Source organism: Bactrocera tryoni, chromosome 2, assembly GCF_016617805.1.
Source record: "Bactrocera tryoni isolate S06 chromosome 2, CSIRO_BtryS06_freeze2, whole genome shotgun sequence".
Taxonomy (NCBI): Eukaryota; Metazoa; Arthropoda; class Insecta; order Diptera; family Tephritidae; genus Bactrocera; species Bactrocera tryoni.
Genome location: NC_052500.1, coordinates 26,213,415 through 26,233,728, shown reverse-complemented (window position 1 = coordinate 26,233,728; position 20,314 = coordinate 26,213,415). Strand labels below are relative to the sequence as shown.

At 38.1% G+C, this 20,314-nt stretch overlaps 4 protein-coding genes across 5 annotated transcripts in view; 1 reads left to right on the top strand and 3 right to left on the bottom strand.

The window, feature by feature from the left end:
• Window positions 1–5,938: 5,938 nt before the first annotated feature.
• The window catches only part of LOC120767284 (1-phosphatidylinositol 4,5-bisphosphate phosphodiesterase classes I and II), a 94,096-nt gene continuing 79,720 nt past the window's right edge, over window positions 5,939–20,314 (top strand). The window contains exon 1 of one of the 2 annotated variants that reach the window (XM_040093160.1): window positions 5,939–6,546. In XM_040093160.1, coding sequence (XP_039949094.1) covers window positions 6,457–6,546 — 90 coding nt within the window. In that variant the 5' untranslated portion in view covers window positions 5,939–6,456. The remainder of the gene's footprint in view (window positions 6,547–20,314) is intronic. The other variant, XM_040093159.1, reaches the window with a different exon arrangement.
• On the bottom strand, window positions 7,138–7,987 carry LOC120767289 (lectizyme-like). Its single transcript, XM_040093166.1, has one exon. It carries the CDS (start codon window positions 7,982–7,984, stop codon window positions 7,178–7,180), a length of 807 nt encoding a protein of 268 aa, XP_039949100.1. The 5' UTR covers window positions 7,985–7,987; the 3' UTR covers window positions 7,138–7,177.
• On the bottom strand, window positions 9,092–9,975 carry LOC120767288 (lectizyme-like). The gene has a single exon (XM_040093165.1). The coding sequence runs from the start codon at window positions 9,956–9,958 to the stop codon at window positions 9,152–9,154; it is 807 nt and encodes a 268-aa protein (XP_039949099.1). The 5' UTR covers window positions 9,959–9,975; the 3' UTR covers window positions 9,092–9,151.
• On the bottom strand, window positions 15,529–16,395 carry LOC120767287 (lectizyme). Its single transcript, XM_040093164.1, has one exon. It carries the CDS (start codon window positions 16,381–16,383, stop codon window positions 15,568–15,570), a length of 816 nt encoding a protein of 271 aa, XP_039949098.1. The 5' UTR covers window positions 16,384–16,395; the 3' UTR covers window positions 15,529–15,567.

The following is a 20,314-nucleotide window of genomic DNA, read 5'->3' as shown; positions in this document are numbered from 1 at the left end:
CCAATTGGCACCAAACAGCGAAAAGGAAGAACGTCTCGCACGCTGTTGTACACTCGGTTATAAACGCGTAAGCGGTGTCTGCGCCAATAAAGAAGAAGAAGTTAGCAAAGCGCTTAGTGGCCAATATAAATTTCCATACTAGTTTAATTTATATTTCTACTAGTTCGGTGGCATGCTTGAAGGTATGCAATCCTAAGTGTTTAAGCCTTGACCTCCCAAATGCGAGACAATCAAGAAAGAAGTGTTGGGATGTTTCCACATCGTCTTCTTCCCTACAAATTCTGCAGTTGGCCTCTGGTAAGGCTTACTGAAGGCTAAGAGATAACTAGATCTCTTGCGATCGATCCTGTGTCAAAAGGATATTTGCATCTGGTCCAGCGCTGGCCAAGCTCCCACGAAGCACAGCTATCTAAAACATGAGGATACGAAACACCGCACCGCTCTAATTTCAGTGATATCGGTTTTAGGGTGCTTTTCCTTGTTGAGCATCAGCTTTACAGTTGCTTGCTATTCCGCTGTGGCATGGCATCCATACTAGTCTTATCACGTAATGACTCGATGTTATTGATATTGGGATTAGACATTCCATGGCCTGCACTGAACACACTGTTAATGAGTTCAAGGCTAGTATCGCCGCGCGCTATCTGAGTGGATGGTCATTTCTCTCAAGAAGACTGCACTCTGGAGCAGTAAATCTACTGCTATCTTAATCGCTGTAACCTCGTCTTGGAAAACGCTGCAATAGTTGGGAAGTTGATAGAGAGCTCCTGATAGTAAACCCCGCCATCGCCATACACCTCCTCTATGCCATAACTACACCTAAATTCTGTAAATATTGGGTTGAGTTAGCGAGCAAAGAAATAGCGAATCGGAGACACCTATTAAATATTTATTAAAATTTAAATTAAATTTAAAAATTTTGTAAATATTTAAAATTGAATTAAAAACATTTAAATATTAGAAATCATTTAACTTTTCTATTCAATCATATTCAAAAAGCCATTAAGCAAATCTAATTGCTTGATTAATAATATATAATTTACGCGTAAAAACCAGAAAGTGATGCATTCACCCAAACCAAACCCAAAGGAACATGAGAAGTTAAGATGATTGAATCTGCAGCTGAGGTTTTGCCTTCGCACCAACTAACTATGAGCACTTTAGAAAGAACACACGCTCATACAACGTGAAGAGCGGCAGAGAGTGTGCATGTGTTTGTTACATAGTACAAAAGGAAGACGCAACACTGGAATTACTACGGTTTATGTGAGGGAACCATAAATTAAATTATTGTCATGGCTTCTCTCTTTGCAACATTTCACTCCCGCCCCGAATAGTCAACGTTTTACACTTTGCATCTGCCGTTAAAGTAGCAAAAATGCGTTAGCATAAGGCCATACCGTTTCACGATTATTTAGTTTACCCTCCAATGCCGCCATCACCACCTACACTGGCATCTGCACCATCACCTTCACCACTACCACCTCCAGCAGAAAGCACAGTGACCGCCTGTGCACCTGTTTGACGCACGCAGCATTCTGCTACACGCTCCCCTTCCCTCCTCGGGCATAGTGATGACGATGATGCTAAAATTCGTGATTGACCGTGGATGGAGGGTGCGGCATGCAACAGCGGCTGCGGTAATTTACGAAGTTTTACATTGTCGTGCCATGATTTTATTACTTTGGCTTCCAGCTGACATCCTGTCGCCACATTGCAACATGCTTTTAATGTATTGGTGCTGGCGCCTAGCTCAAAACATGGGTATTCATAAGTTAAGATCCCCACCGAGAGAGTATACCTAATACCTTTGTATATACCATACATACATATGTATGTGTGTGTGTGTGTGAACGAGCACTTTTACGCATCATCTAAATTCCTTAGCTTGTACCTTTTGCTATTTGTATGTATTTGTTTTTATGTGTATGTGTGTGTGCATATACTTTCGTGTATGCGTGCTCACGTTTTCTCACGACGCTATCGAATAATAAAAAGCTATGGAGGAAGCAAACAATTTGCTTTTATAGGTGGTTATAGACAGTGGTTCGCAGTTTTTTACACACGCGGCATACACACATACAATACAGACGCACAAAGCGTCTTCGCAAACTTCAAAGAAATGTTATGCTTTCCACGGTTAGTGATTTATTTGTTGCAAGACATAATCATGTTACATTTTATCATAATTGTTAACTGTGTCTATAATCTTGAGGGCAAGTCTGAGGAAGACTTTGTCTCGGAGACCATTCCCATGAGGTCTGAGGTCAAGAAAATGTCACTGGGCAGCAGGTGTGGACATTGAAGGAATTTCAGTAAGTTTAGCTATCGTTTTCGTTGACTTGAGACATGGCGTATTGCCTTGACTGGGAACCCAAGTGGCATCTATTTTGCATACAGCTTTCTTAAACCCAATATATATAATACCATATCGTCGTTTAGAGATTAGTTTATTTAGGTCAAAATGGTCATATTATATTAAGAAACTTGCTCAATTTCTCTTTACGGTTGTCAAAGATAACTTCGCGAATTCCGCAATATTTTCTGTTGTTACTTTTTCTTGTGTCTTTTATAAACCGGATTCATAATTTAGTCTAGTACGGATCCTACGAATTTCAGTACATCATTGGTCGAATTACATTTCCATGTCCGCCACACTTCTTTCGTGGATTTGTTTAGTGCTTTGATCCACCTCTTACTTGCCAGCCTCGGTGCTAATTTGACCTGTATGGAATTTAGCAAACTACATAACAGGTCGATTGTCCCGGCCTGACACATAGGTGGTGCTACTAGAATTGAATTCATACAATGTTTAGTTATCCTCAATCTTCAAAAGGAGTGTGTAAAAGTTTGAGAGCTATTGGATCATTAGTTTGTGAATTATATAATTTTGAGTGAAGCAATCTTTGTTATTGTGAAAAAATGGGTAATAAGGAATTTCGGGTATTGATAAAATATTGCTTTTTGAAGAAAAGAAATACAGTTGAAGCAAAAACTTGGCTTGAAGACGAGTTTTCGGACACTGCCACAGGAAAATCAACCATCAAGATTGGTATGCTAGGTTTAGACGTGATGAAATGAGCACCGAAAACTGTGAATACAGTGAACACCCAAAAGAGCAAGCTTGTTACCGAAGAAAACATTAAAAAAGTCCACAAAATAATTTTGGTTGACCGTAAAGAAAAGTTGTTCGAGATTTTAGGCACTCTAAAAGTATCAACTAAACGTGTACATCATATCATTCACGAATATTTGGGCATGAGAAAGCTCTGTGCAATGTGGGTGCCTCGCGAGCTTACTTTTGACCAAAAATAATGACGTGTTGATGATTCGGAGCAGTGTTTGGAGATGTTGAAGCATAATAAACCCAAGGTTATGTGGCGATATGTGACAATAGATGAACCATTTCACACCGAAGTCCTATCTATAGTCAGCCGAAAGGTTCGAGTGAACTGCACACGATGAACCCGTTCCAAAGCGTGGAAAAATGTAACAGTTGGCTGACAAGGTTGCGGCGTGGAATAAGTTTTATTGATTGCCTTGAAATAAGAAGGACCAACAACAGTGACCTTTTAACACGGTGCATTGCAGCTTTTTTTTTTAACGATTTAGTGCTTCAAACGGTCCAATAACGATATATTACATATGTACATATGTATATTACATATCGTCGAAAAACGGCCGGATTTGAATAAAAACTGTATTAATAGGCAATGAAAACGACGGAAAAAAATCCATGAATTAGACTTCGAATTACTTCTGTATCCACCATATTCTCCAGATCTGATCCCCAGCGACTATTTGCTGTTCTGAAATCTCTTAAGAATGCTCGCCTACAGCAACGTTGGAAGAAATTTTCGTAGAATGAAGAGTTTATCGCCGAAACTAGGGCTTATTACGAAGCAAAGAGCAAGTCGTACTACACAAATGCTATCAAAAAGTTGGAGGGTCGCTCAGCTCAGTGTATCATCCTTGAAGGGAAGAAGAAAAAAACGAATTTTGCCAAATAAATGTCTAAGCCGAGGACTTTTCAAAAACCTATTACAAAAGCTTGTTTCGCCTAGCGCAGAGTCCAGTAAACTCATCAACACTCTTTTTGGTAGCAATCGTTTTGTTATCTAATGAAAATGGTGTTTCTTTGTCGCAATAAATTTCTTTTTTTTTTCAAATAATAAAACTTTAATGAAAAATATTGTCAGCTTTGCTAAGTACTTTCGTTGAAATTTTAATCCAGTTTAGTATTCTTTTTGAACTCGCTTTTATTTATCATTAAATTGGCCTGTTAATCATCGAAGTACTGTCAGAATTTCTCCCAGCGGTTGAGCTCTACAATAACGAGGCGAACGAAATAGAATTTTTAATTTTGACAGCGCGTTGCGTATTAAAGTTGGGTGCAGCTACAAATGTGGTAGAGTGTGAATAAGAGAAAAGTGTTAGCGTCGATTTACGCCAATAAATATATTTTTATCGAACTGTAGAGCTTGGAGATACACAAAACTTCGAGAGAATTGGAAAACTTTAAAAATTTAATGCTTTTATTGTATGTCGAAGAGAGGCGATTGAGCAATCGTTAGTGTTACGAAGTTAAACGATTATTGGCTACAACATAGTATATACGATGTGACAAAAAAGTACCCGGCAATTGTAATTAAGTTCGCCGAGTAAATGACATTTAAAAACAAGTAAGGAAGCGCTAAGTTCGGGTGTCACCGAACATTTGATACTCTCGCATGATAAAGTGATAATCGAGATTTCATTATCCGTCATTTACATATTTTTCAAATACCGTATTTGTGTAAAGTTTTATTCCGCTATCATCATTGGTTCCTAATGTATATACATATATTATACAGAAAAGGCATCAGATGGAATTCAAAATAGCTTTATATTGGAAGAAGGCGTGGTTGTGAACCGATTTCACCCATATTTCGTACATGTCATTAGGGTGTTAAGAAAATCTTTTATACCGAATTTCATTGAAATCGGTCTAGTAGTTCCTGAGATATGATTTTTGGTCCATAAGTGGGCGGCGCCACGCCCATTTTCAATTTTTAAAAAAAGGCTGGGTGCAGCTTCCTTCTGCCATTTCTTCCGTAAAATTTAGTGTTTCTGACGTTTTTTGTTAGTCGGTTGACGCACTTTTAGTGATTTTCAACATAACCTTTGTATGGGAGGTGGGCGTGGTTATTATCCGATTTCTTCCATTTTTGAACTGTATATGGAAATGCTTGAAGAAAACGATTCTACAGAGTTTGGTTGACATAGCTATAGTAGTTTCCGAGAGATGTACAAAAAACTTAGTAGGGGGCGGGGCCAAGCCCAATTTAAAAAAAAAAAATTACTTCCAAATATGCCCCATCTTAATGCGATCCTTTATGCCAAATTTCACTTTAAAGTCTTTATTTATGGCTTAGCTATGACACTTTATAGGTTTTCGGTTTTCGCCATTTTGTGGGCGTGGCAGTGGGCCGATTTCGCCCATCTTCGAACTTAACCTTCTTCTGGAGCCAAGAAATTTTTGGAATAAAATATTTTAAATCGACTATTGCGATGCCATTTCCGGTGACTACTCGGAAAATAGAAGAGCCCGCGTTGGCTGAATAACTCCTTACAAGATCATCTAAAGTGAAAAATACGTGTTTAGTGTTTAGGAAAAAACTGAAAATTGGAAAATGAAAATTTCACTGAAAATTTCGCAACATTTTTTTTCCAAATAGTTGTAATCGAAAAAAATCCTTCGTCCAAGTCTGTAAGAATTGTGTCTCAAAACATTGTAAAATTTCATGAATATCGGTTGACTAGTTCTCGAGAAATTTTTCCAACCAATTAATAATTCTTATTATTGTTTGTGTATTTTAATTAGTATTTAAATTGCTTTGTAATAAAAAATTTAATCATAAATTAAAAAAAATATTTTTTTTTTGTATTTCTAGTTATCGGCGAACAACAACATATGGCAACCATGTGCAGTTCCAATTTCTAATCCAATTTTTTATCGAAGTCTAACATATACCAATACAAAACAGCAAACGATTACAACAACAACAAATATAGAAAATTCAGACGTAAAGACACACCCTCAAAATCATCCATACGAGCACAGTCGTTAAACCGAAACAATTGGTGTTTCCTTGGCTTGGTGCTGTTTATCTCTGTCGACACTTTCAAGCAAATGAACTGAATTTTATTTGGCTTCGCACTTAAACCGACTTCTCTTTAAAATTCGACATAACACTTTTTTACAGCTATCATTCACTGCGCTTCCCGAAAGCGCTACCTCGTTTGGTGCAATGAAAGCCAGCAGCAACTACAGCAATTGTTCGCGTATATGTTCGTGAGTGCCGTTATAAATATGTGCGTATGAGTTATCAGCTTGCACCAATGCATCGGTGGCATTTGTGGGGCAAACATTTTTGTGCGACGGAACATTTGTGAATATAGAGTGTTGTTGGCAATATGTTGAACACGTCGACATATGTTTCCATTGGACCGGTGGAGGTGCCGAAGGCGTTGCAAGATGGCGAGAAGTTCGTCAAGTGGGATGATGTAAGTAACGAGTTCCTACATATTTATTAAATACTTTAGATTACTATTACATAATAATTTAAAAATGGAATGGCAAAAAATTTACTAAAATTTACAGATTTTTCCTATTTCCCACAAAGTATGTAATGTAAGGATCCCTCATCTAATAATCCTATTCTATCTTGCGAAACCTTTAATGACAAGTTAAAGTGGTTGAAAGTGGTTAACAATAATTAGTCCCATTAAAATTTTCCAACTAAACCATATTGATTACAGTCTTCGAACAAATTTCAATGTTGCTCGAGAAATTTGACCAAAATAGGTCTTCTTGTTCACTTCTCAAAAGCCTAAAAAATAAAAAAGTCAAACAATACTGATTACGGTCTTCGAACAAATTTCAATGTTGCTCGAGAAATTCGATCAAAATAAGTCTTCTTCTTCACTTCTCAAAAGCCTCAAAAAAGGTCGAACCGCAAACAGCAGTGAAAAATACAATGGAAATTCAAACTTAAGATTTCTGCTCTAGGTCCGCATGTCCCAACCCAAGCACCAATCAAACCATACCTAAATTTTCGCTTTCGCACAGGCCCTATTTGCAAGTAAAATATCTCGTTTAATATGCATAGTCGTTATTTATTGACCTGGGCACAATTTAAGAGCTGATGTTCTCCGAAATCCATTTCTTGTAAGAAGCGACGCTGGTGTAGACCGAGGGGTATTTGGTAGTGGCGCAGGGAGTGTAACCCCATGACACGATACCGACCTGTTCAACACCATCGGAAGTGTAACGCACCAATGGGCCACCAGAATCACCATTGCAAGCACCATCGGTGGTGCCAGCAGTGTAAGAGCAAATGTTCACATCCTTAACGGGAGCCAACAAGGGTAGAGCAGCTTTGCATTCAGAATAACCAATAATGTTGGCATCCAATGTCTGCAAAACATTTGGCAAAGCACCAGAATTATCACGTCCCCAACCGAAGAGTCTGCCCTCACCGGTGCTCTCGTATTTGCCAGATGGCAAGGATACTTTGTTAACAGCTGCTGAACCGTCACGTGAGAGCGCGTTCAAATCGAAGCCATCGGGAATATGGATAAGACCAATATCGTCGGGACCGACACCACCGCTATAACCTTCATGTACGATGTACTGCGACTTGCTGGTGACCTGACGGATCTGTACTTCGGATTCGTCATTGCGGGAGTGCAGACCGGCGACCACCTCAAAACTGTCGTAGATAAGACAATGAGCAGCAGTGAGTACCCAGTTCTCGTCGATGATTGAACCAGCGCAGAAATGCGAGCTGGTCTTCAGTGAGACGATGTATGGAGCCTCACCTTTCTCAGCCTCGTAGCCATTGATAATGCGTCCTGATGCGAAGGCAGGCTGCGCAATGGCGTCCAAACTGGCTGCGCTGACACTGGCAATAGCCAGAGCGAATACGACAAAGATCTTCATTTTAGATTGAATGTTTGGTTAAGTTTGAATTTCGATTTGTATTGCTGTTGTATTTATACGAATGTCGAATCGTGGAATGTCGATCCGACCACTTATCAGCTATTCAAAAACAAAAAAGTGCATCCTGCCTTTGAGTTTTTATGAGCGTCTGCATAAGTAAGTATGATGGTGATAGGTTTTTCTTGCTGATTACAAATCGTATCGCTGACAATTCTCTTTTGAGTAGTAAATCACCAAGGATTTGTAGCGCATTTGATAAGATTTCAATATCGGTCATTAATGTGACTAGTTATTAGAGTTGCTGTCGTTTATCTCTTACCAATATAAATCTATTTTTGTTTGTTATTTATTGTGGCCTACTTTTTATATACTCATATTTTGAGTGACGTACGAATACCGCTTTAATTAGTAAATTAAATTTGTTGTGATGATCCATCCTAATGCTCGATAGTGATGTAAATATTGAAATTGCTTTCAGTTTTGTACTAATCCTTACTCTTATGTGCTTTCAGTATGACTTTTTACTCAACCACAATCTCAATAATCTTTTGGCATTGTTGTAATATCAAGCTTGATACAAATAGAGACCATAATCCATTAAGAATTTGAATTCCTCTGAACTCGTTCACTATTGGACCTATACCTGATTACCTATATCTCAACAGCGTGGATCGTAATTTTTTTCTTTTTCTCTCTACTTCTTCCAACAACCTTATAATGAGCTAGTTTGATTTGTGAAGAAAATGGACTCAGTGTAGAGCTCTGTAGAGTTCGTTTCAGATCCCACATTGCATTGTACTGTTTGCCTGGTGTACTTCTTACTTCTTGTTCTTCTTCATTTTCAACCTTATGCATTACATATTACTTTGGCGGAACCCACAACTCACCCTCAAAATTTCGATAACATTTCAAGCAATATTTCGGTTATATGTAAACTGAGCATTTCGAGCAGAATTCAAAAGTCTAGTTCACATATCAATTTCGAACCAATGTTTTCTGCCTTCTAATAGTGGAAAACAATCACTTCTGTAAACCAAGAGTATAACCCAACCGCTTTGGAGTCTATAGTCCCTATGAATTTATAAATGAAGTTAAGCAACAAAGTTATTACTTTTTAATTATGATGCATTTTTTTTATTAAATAAGTGTGTCGTTCAGAACCAATACCTAAGCGTTGATCTTCTCATTGATCCATTTCTTGTAAGCACTGACGCTAGTGTAGACCGAGGGATATTTGGTAGTGGCACAAGGAGTGTAACCCCATGACACGATACCGACCTGCTCAGCACCTTCGGAAGTGTAACGCACCAATGGGCCACCAGAATCGCCATTGCAAGCACCATCGGTGGTGCCAGCAGTGTAAGAGCAAATGTTCACATCCTTAATGGGTGCCAAGAAGGGTAGAGCAGCTTTGCATTCTGAATAACCAATAATATTGGCATCCAATGTCTGCAAAACATTTGGCAAAGAACCGGAATTATCACGTCCCCAACCGAAAAGTTTTCCGTCACCAGTGCTCTCGTATTTGCCAGATGGCAAGGATACTTTGTTAACCGGGGCTACACCATCACGTGAGAGCGCGTTCAAATCGAAGCCGTCGGGAATATAGATGAGACCAATATCATTGGGACCGACACCACCACCATAACCTTCATGTACGATATATTGCGATTTGCTGGTGACTTTGCGGACCTGTACATCGGATTCGTCATTGCGGGAGTGCAGACCGGCGACCACCTCAAAACTGTCGTAGATAAGACAGTGAGCAGCAGTTAGTACCCAGTTCTCGTCAATGATTGAACCAGCGCAGAAATGTGAGCTGGTCTTCAGTGAGACGATGTATGGAGCCTCACCCTTCTGAGCCTCGTAGCCATTGATGATACGTCCCGATGCGAAGGCAGGCTGTGCAATGGCGTCCAAATTGGCTGCGCTGACACTGGCAATAGCCAGAGCGAATACGACGAAGATCTTCATTTTCGATGGAGTGCTTGATTTGGTTTGAATTTGTTGCAGTCGGAACTGCACTATTTATACAAAAAGTGTCACGAAGCCTTTGCAATCGAAATGCCAATGCAGACAAAGTTAATTAATGTAAGCTATTAATTGATAGTATGATTTATGAGCTTTACATGGAATAGTGGACTAGAAACGCCATAAATGTCAAGATGCACTTTACAGTTTGAACTTGATAATCACTTCATTTTACAATGGTTGTATGCTCTATCAGTTTGCTTAGATCTTATTGATTTGATTAAATTTATGATTAGATGTGATTGAATTAGTGCGCGATATGTACTTGGCATAATAAGGACGTCAGTTTGTTTATACTTCAAGATTATGTTTTGTGAATGAAAGCAGGCGGGGTAAGTACCCACGTACCTTGCCATCTTATCACAATTTAAAGCTTTTTGATTACAAGCTAATACAAATAAAGCAAGATCATTAGGTGTGTGTGAGCTAAAAACCCATTTAAGTTTGTTAAAATATGGTCATCTATATAGCATTGTAGGCTTTGAGTAAATGAAATATAAACTTCTTTCTTTGCTTATGGTCTCAACTGCATTCAGTACAGGCATATCATACGTGATGTGAACACAAGCTCAGTAAGGACATCGAATAAAACTCAGTTCGCATATAATGTTTGTACTTATCGAAAATATTTTTATCTCTGACAGAAACACATTTTTGTACGCCTAGTTCTTTTATTCTTTATAAGCTAAAAATCCCTCAATTTCCAGTTTCCCTACTTGTTTAAAGAAACAACACAGAAACTTCAAATTTAATGGGAAATGTTTATTATCATTCGAAAAAACATACTTTGGCATTAATTTTTGGAAGGTTATTTCTTTACTTCATCCTTTGAGTCCAATTTGCTATGACTCGTTCGAGCATTTCGACTGGTAACTGACAAATAATGATGTTTCGCTCCAAAGTTTGACTCGAAGCGGGATTGTCCGCATTGACTTTGGTCTTTACATATTCCCACGGAAAAGATCTAACGATGTGATATCAATAAGTCCATTGATTGATTCGATGTGTGGGAAGTGGCGCCGTCTTGTTAAAACAAAATGTCGCCGAGATCACGAGCGCTAATCAGGCTTCAAATTGTCGGTTATCGTGGCGCGATAACGGTCGCCATTGACGGTTGCGTTCTCACCGTCATTATTTTTGAAGAAATATGGACCGACGATTGCACCGGCTCACAAATCATACCAAACTGTTGTTTTTTCTGAATGAAATAGCAGCTCTTAAATTTCTTCAGGTTGCTTTTTGTCCCAAATGCTCAAATTTTGCTTGTTTACATACCCATTGAACCAGAAATGGGTCTCATCGTTGAACAAAATTTGGTTCGAAAACGTCGGATCTTTTTTGAAACTTTTCAAGAGCTCATAGAGCGAAACGATGTCGCCTGGGAAGGTCGAAGGGCATCAATTCTTTCATAAGCTGTGTTTTGTACGGAAATCTCGAAGTAAAATACGTCAAAACGTTCCATACGTCAGTCCAAATTGCTATGAACGGCGCCGAAACGACTCTCCACGGTATTCGTGTACGCTCTCAGCTACGGATGCAATATTTTCTTCACTGCGTGCTGAACGTGGTCTATTCGGTCGAATACTATTCATTAATGAATGCTGGGTCTCAAGATGGGTGATGGTGTTGTGAATAGTATGCTCAGTACTATTGTTGACCATAATTTGAGCGAAATGAACGAAACACATGCTTTACAGAACGTGAATTTTCGTAATAAAGTTGAACGATTTGTTAACATTGCTCAGGCGTAAGTCTTTCCATGATGAAATGCCAAACAACACTGAACAAAAATAACATGACAGCTTTTACGACTGATTGCGTGATCTGTCAAAAAAAGGCTATTAAAAAAGTACCTCTACTTCGATCACCTCAGCTATCTGCCAGTATATGAGATATAGTTATTTCTTATTATTATTATTGCTGCCTAAATACAGGTCCATAAATTAGAGAATATTTCAAGGAAAAGAGTGCGCTCCCTTCTTTTAAACGTTTGAACTTGGTGCGATCTGCTATATAACGATTTTATTCGTAGCTGTTTTGGTTCCGAAATTAAACAAAGGATGTGATTACTTTTAAGAAATTTCTGAGCACAGTATTCTCTTTGGATCAGAACCACGCCCACTTTTTTTATAACATAATTCTGGAAGCCATCAACGTATACAACAATTATGTCGGCTCAAATAATAAATAGAAAGAAAACAAATCGGCCTATACCTCCTCATTACTTTCAGATATTGTGTCTGATCCTTATGTCGATTTACTTTATACCATATCAGTCTGTTAGATTTCCCCACAAAAATTTCGACTTCTCTTCCGTTACCAGAATTGCGTTCCTATCTTCCCCTAGCGCTTATAAATATACCGAATGTATTTATTTCTATTAATTCGCTTGACTAGAAAGTAAATATTTCGGCCATTGAAAATATATATTAAATTACTAAAAAGATGTTAGCTATGCAATAAGCTAATATGTTGCCGAAAATAAAACTTAATTCGAATCATATGGGGCTTTGCCTTTACTTATTAGTGTCACCGCCTGCGAATATGCTAAACTTTTTAAGCTTCGTTCGCTGTTTTGCTTAGTTTAGCTAACAATTTGTTAATAAAGCTTTTGGTATCATACAATTGATAAGTTTTCATGTAACTTACAATTATATCTCTGTATAAATATGTATACAATACAATATATAATTATAACTCTACTGTGAAATATAGTTTCAAAGATCTTTTCAACTAGTAACAACCGGGAACACATCTTATAAGACGAGAGACTCATTCCATACAATCTACTCGTAATTAAGACGTAGTGAGGCCCGATGTTTTCTCAATTTTCAAATTCTGCAAATAATACTTCATGCAAGCTAGTTACCGTCTAGTTCAATTTATATACAATGAACAATTTTAAGGAGGTAATTTAGTCTAGACATAAAGAAATCGATTTTTTTATTTTATATTTTCAAAAGCTTAATTATTCAAGAAAGTTCTACAAGAGGATTTCCAAAATACAAACTATTTTTGGAGATACATATGTTATGTTGACTTGGCATCCACACTGGTTCGGCCGTAAATGAAACTTTAAGGGAGTATTCTGGTGTAGACGCATGAATTTTAGGCATTTTTTAAACTAAGAAAAAAAATATTAAAAACATTTTTACTATCAATTTTTTTATATGTTTTTTATTGACATTTTAATAATATAAAAAAAAAATTGCAAGAAAAAAAAAACAAAATTTTTTTGGAGTGGGGGCTTCAAAAAAACGATGCGTCCAGGTTGACGTGATTTCAACACTTGTAGACATCTAAAACACAAAAAACAAGAAGATTATTCATTGGTAAGAATGTCGTTATCGGGTTAACCAATTTCAAAAAAACAAAAAATAAAAATAAAAAAAATGGAGTCGACTTGAAAAAAAAAAAATTTTTGACCCGATTTTTCGACATTTTCGAATTTTTAAAAAATACAATAAACATTTTTCTAACTCCAAGGCAGACACGATAGAGCATTGTATAAAGAAGATATGTACCAAATTTCAAGGGAATCGGTTCAGGTAAACTTGAGATATCATGTCCACTACCTCAAAAAAAGTAGTTTCGAGAAAAACGCGTTTAAAGTTTAGGAGGCAATTCTAATGAACACGGACGCTACGTCACAAAATCGGCTGTATTTCCGAAAATAAGTCCAATTTTGAAAAATCCTTCAAGTCATAATTTTGAACGTCTAAACTTTCAAAATATGCAAAAAATCGATTTTTTCAAAATCCTAGACCAGAATACCCCCTTAAACTCGTTTTTCTCGAAATTGCTTTTAAAACGATACCTACAATTGTTCAAGTGCTATTGGAACGATTTACCTTAAATTTTTAGACAGTCCTGTTTTTTGACTTGTCTATGTCTGGAATCATCCCAAAAACTGAAGTTTTTCTGTTATCAAACAATTTGAAACAGTCAAATAAGTTGTACAACATGAAGAAGTATTGCTCACACTTTTCCGTAGTAACATATATTGCGACCATATGAGTTCCTTTGAATATTGTTCCAAAAGATAATCAAAATTTAAAAAAAAGTCCTAACAACTCTCTAAAATAAAGTACTACGACGGTGAGTTCAAAATGTGTCGGTAATTGCAGCCGTCATCTATTCGCAAATACGTTTTACTATCTTGCAAACACTTAACATGTGGAGGCAACAACCAAGTAAACAATTCGATATAAGTGTGTATAAGGAGACCTTTTTAAAGTGGTATTAACGCTCTCTTCGATGCTAATTGTATGTATCGATGCAGATTGTAGATCAAATTTGCTATTGTGGTCGTAAGCGAAGCGCAAGAATTTTCCAACTATTCTGCAAATCTTTGGGTATCAAAATGGCTGCCAAATCTGTTGCAAAACTACCAAATTTGCTTTGCATCAAAGTATTGGGTTTGATTTCACTTAAAATTTATAAAAATATGTTCACACCAATAAGAGGTCAATAAAATTTTTCAACATTCGTACTCTTACTTCCCCGTGGATAGATCGAAGCTAGGAGGTAGGTTGGTGTAGGAGTTTTATGTAAGGAAGTCACCGTCATTCTTGGCATTAAGCAAGGAAGTCAGCGTCAATCTTGGCATTGGGCTACCGAACAACTGCAGTTCCTTTCAATTAAAAGCGGCTGCTCAAAGCTAGTCAGGGAGTGTCTATCCTCATCAGAAATGGGACCAAGCTACTTCATTCATCAGACTCGAATCTCCATTCACATCTTGCGTTTTAGCTCTTGTCCAATAGACCGCGTGCGCCCGCTCTTGGGGTATTACAAGATATTTTTGGCATAGAACGTAGTAGTGAACTACTTGCCTTTGGCAAAGTTCATCATAACGTAATCGCCTTACTGGACATTGTCCAATAGGCATTCATTCAGTAACTCTAAAAATCTCGTCGGTCACCGGTTGTCAAAGTTGTATAGAGGAGGGTGGGGTGGACATATCTAGCAACTTTCTCTTCCATTTTCCAGCTCCTAAGACTGAGGTGGAAATATCTCGGTATACGATAAACCAGAAGGTACTCGAAACTGACAATAGACATCTCAATAAATTTGTGACAGGATTTGTGTGCGCTTTGTTGATTTGTAAGTTTCTTATGATCCAATATGTAGGAGCTTTAGGTATCGACGTTCTAAGGAGTCGAAGTGAGATCCCCGTTAGGAGCACCATCCATTTTCTTCAAGGCAATCGAATACTTTTCGCCGCATTCGCTAATGTTTCAAGTATTTAGATTAGTTTGCATAACATTCGGCGAAAAAAAGCTTGAAAAAATTACAACGCGGAAAGAATCTTGTACCTTCAACTAATTTTCCTTCATCTTACTCTTCCTTAAGATGTTTTCACATGTAGAGACACTTTATATGAGTGCAAAAGCTGGGAAACTTAAATTTTGAGATATAAATTTTTACTTTAGACGGGTTTTTTAACACACTCTCAATATGAACACTGAGTATATATATATATGTATATACATATATAATAAAAAATTTTAGACTTTTGGTTTCAAACTTTTACTTTATTATAATATAAAGAGTTAGTTCAATGTGTAGTAGGCACTTTGGACTTGCGCAATCCAATCGATGTAAGCAGAAACGCGAGTATAGATTGATGGTTTGTTACCATAACCGCAAGGAATGTATCCCCAAGAGACAATGCCGACAAGTTCAGATGCTACGCCTTCATGTTCCTGTACCAGAGGGCCGCCAGAATCGCCATTGCATGCGGAAATACCCTGTTGCAGTGAGTCTGTGCAAACATTAGATGCTCTAAGGGGTGTACCCTCACCGAGTGTTTCCTCGCATTCGTTATACTCAATGAGCTGAGTTGTAACGGTTTGCAATACCTTGGCGGCGGCAAAGTTGAAAGCCTTTACTTGACCCCAGCCATAAAGTTTAGCCTCGCCGGAATGAATTTCTTCGCGTTGTGGCAAAATAGCAGGCTGTACCCATTCATTGTACACGAAGGGTTCCGACACGTGCAACAGGGCAATGTCGTAAGGGCCAACGCCACCGGCAAAGTCGGCGTGCTTCAAACCAAAATCAACCACACGCGATTGGGTCTTCTCGTTAACTTCGGCACGTACATGTAGACCAGCAATAACACCCATACCAACGGGGCTTGAAATGCAGTGAGCAGCAGTAACAATCCAATCCTTAGCGATGATGGTACCGCCGCAGATGTGAGAGTGGGACGTTGCTTTCGTGCTCAACGACACAATGTATGGAGCAGCGTGTTCGACGGCATCTTCACCCTTAATGACGCGTCCAGTAGGCAGACTGGGTTTGAATTGTATGATGGATGATGCGCTGGCGCACGCCACGAAAAGGGCTAAGACAAGAACAGCTTTCATTTTGGCGGAGGTACAAGAACTAACTAATTGCGAAATTTGAAATTAATCCGGTTTATATAGTTAGGTATGGAATGATAAAAATAGCTTATCAATTTATTTGGTGGAAATCACGAAACGCGCTGTGATGGATTAGCTATAATTTCATTTGTGCTATACACATGATTTACTACAGTCATTATAAACGTTTCATGGCTAGCCAGCAGTTCGAAATCGTTATCGATGTAGGAATTGGCTTTAGATTGACTTTGAACTCAATCATAGCTATTCTTCAACCGATAATCGTGCTTAATCTGGCTACCTTTTTAGAATTACAGGGTTTTTCAGTTTGTTTCTGTCAAAACCCCCCCAAAAAAAGGCATGGCTCATGCAATGCCTTAAATGACATTAGAAGGTTACGGCATAGGGAAGGTAATCTCATTCCAACACATGTAAGCCTTAATTGAAGAGATACCAGTGCCTCTTCTTCCGAGGGTTACCATTATCAAAAGGGTTAGTCTTCACAAATAAGTTCAAAGTTACGCTCGTTAGTTAGGCCGAATGGAGCAACTCCATGCTTGACATCCTACGAAGTGATATCACTATTAAGTGGTACACTGACGGCTTGAAAACGTCTGAAGGCATTGGTGTAGGCATCGTAGGACGTTTTGCATTTTCCTAACAGAAGTCTTTGTCATATTCAGAGATAGTCAAGCAGCACTTAAAGTAATCTCAGCTTTTGGGATTACGTCGCTGTTGGTGCTGGAGTGTATAGAACTGCTAAACATCATATTAATTCGCAATCAATTTCCAGTTACCTGGATGCTAGGTTACAAAGGGTTCGCCGAGAATGATCTGGCTGTCGAGCTTGCCCGATCTGTAGCTCCTTCCAGGCTGATGGGACCGGAACCCTGCATTACGGTTGGTTTCATACCATAAAAACCTGAAAGATGGAATTTCCGAAAAATCTATTATGGACTCGCACGCTTTGGCCTTAATTTTAGTCATGCCGAAGCCGCATATAAAGAGGGATCTCTTTCGAGGTTCTCTACTTTTTTAAAGAAAAAACACAAAAACTTCAAATTTAAAAATAGAAATGTTTCTTATTATTCGAAAAAACATTCTTTTGTATTTATTGTTTGAAGATTATACATATCTTTCAAAAGTTAGCCGCAGCTACGTCTCAGATAGTCCATCCGTTGAGTACAATTTTCCATAACTCGTTCGAACATTCTGGCTTACCGCATATACTTTATCTTTAGATATCACACAGGAAAAAGTCTAACGGTGTGAAATCATACGATCTTTGTAGTCGATCGATCGGCCCAAAATGTAAAATTATCTGCTCACCGAAGGATTCTCTTAATAAATCAATTGACTGATGTGATGTGAGGAAAGTGACGCCGTCTTGTTGAAACCAAATGTTGCCAAGATCACGAGCTTCAATTTCAATCAAATAGTCGGTTATCATGGCGCCATAACGTCGCCATTGATGGTTACGTTGTCACCGGCATCAGTTTTGAAGTGATATCAATATTAAATGTGGACCCATGATCCCACCGGTCTACAAATCACGTCAAACCGTGTGTTTTTCTGGATGAAATGGCAGCTCTTGAATCTCTTCAGGTGGCTCTTCATTCCAAATGCGGTAATTTGGCTCGTTTACATACCCATTGAGAAAGAAATGGACCTTATCGCTGAACAATATTTGGCTGGAAAACGTTGGATCTTCATGGAACTTTTCGAGAGCCCATAGAGCGAAGTGATTTCATAGGTCGAGCGACTTCAGTTGACGTAAAATGCATCAAGTAAACTACGGCTGCTATATTTTCTTCAGTGCGTATTAGGCGTGGTCTATTCGGTCGAATATTATCCAATAATGAATGCTAGGCCTCAAGATGGGTGATGGTGTCGCGAATAGTACGCTTAGCAGGCCGATTATGTTGACTATAACTTGAGCGAAGTGTGAATTTTCGTCTTAAAGGTTCAGGCGTAAGTCTTTCCATGATGAGTTTTTAAACAATATGTACTTAACAATAATTACATCACAGTTTGACAGAACTCTTGCGTGATCTGAAAAAAAAAAAACGGCTAGTGAAAAAAGTATGTAATTCTACTTGTATCACCCGTTACTTACGGCAGCAGTTTTGCTTATGTACTATCAGGCTCCACATTTTTATACTCTCGCAACAATGTTGCTAAGGAGAGTATTATAGTTTTGTTCACATAACGGTTGTTTGTAAGTCCTAAAACTAAAAGAGTCAGATATAGGGTTATATATTCCAAAGTGATCAGGGTGACGAGTAGAGTCGAAATCCGGATGTCTGTCTGTCCGTCCGTCCGTCTGTCCGTCCGTCCGTCTGTCCGTCCGTCCGTCCGTGCTAGCTGTAACTTGAGTAAAAATTGAGATATCATGATGAAACTTGGTACACGTATTCCTTGGTTCCATAAGAAGGTTAAGTTCGAAGATGGGCAAAATCGGCCCACTGCCACGCCCACAAAATGGCGGAAACCGAAAACCTATAAAGTGTCATAACTAAGCCATAAATAAAGATATTAAAATGAAATGTGGCACAAAGGATCGCATTAGGGAGGGGCATATTTTTTTGGAAAAGTGGAAACTACTGTATACTCGGAAACTACTATAGCTATGTTAACCAAACTCTACAGAGTCGTTTTCTTCAGGCATTTCCATATACAGTTCAAAAATGGAAGAAATCGGATAATAACCACGCCCACCTCCCATACAAAGGTTATGTTGAAAATCACTAAAAGTGCGTTAACCGACTAACAAAAAATGTCAGAAACACTAAATTTTACGGAAAAAATTGCAGAAGGAAGCTGCACCCAGGCTTTTTTTAAAAATTGAAAATGGACGTGGCCTCGCCCACTTATGGACCAAAAACTATATCTCAGGAACTACTAGACCGATTTCAATGAAATTCGGTACATAATATTTCCTTAAATCGGTTCACAACCGCGCCTTCTTCCAATATAACGCTATTTTGAATTCCATCTCATGCCTTTTCTGTATAATACGAGTATATACATTAGGAACCAATGATGATAGCGGAATAAAACTTTACAAAAATACGGTATTTGAAAAATATGTAAATGACGTATAATGAAATCTCGATTATCACTTTATCATGCGAGAGTATAAAATGTTCGGTGACACCCGAACTTAGCCCTTCCTTACTTGTTTATTCTCGTGTAAGGTTTGGGTTTGGGATATATTCTCAATACTACTTATGGATTGAGCGAATGCGCATTTTGCTATATGTTTCTGTAAAAAGATGGTCGAAATTTTTATAAAAAGAACATGGCGCATGACTCAAATGAAGGACTCGCAAGAAAAACTTGGCGACTTTTAACGGCGTAACCTTTTTATACAGAAAATTTTGAGCTCTGTATATTTTGCTGTTGTCAATTTTTTATGATTACTTTGTTAAATCAACAATAAGTCTATGGCGTATATAAAAGCTCTGTCTGTACTAGAAGCGATCTCGATTCACGCATATAACAAAATTATTTGAATGTGCAGAGTCATTGAAATTATTCTCATCAGTAGCAATTGATTAGAAGAACCCCGATTAAATAACGGACGTGCGCGAGCGCGCCGAACTAAAGTTTTATATATTATCGGTTACCATTAAAGTTTATTACGCTCACACGTTATATCAGTGTTGATATCTGCAGTACACTCATGGTAAAAATAACAATAGCAACCCTTTAAAATTTCCTAGAACTCAACAATATTTTCAGAGGTAATAAATTTCATCCATGAATTATAAAGCATGTTTCTACATATTATACCATATATATGTACATTGTGACAAAAAAGCTCCCGGAAATTGTAATTAAACTCCCTGTGAAAATGATTACGTTGATTCAGTTTTATCAAGACTACCAGTAGTACCAAGCCTACAGAGATGGTCGAGATATCGTTGAAGAC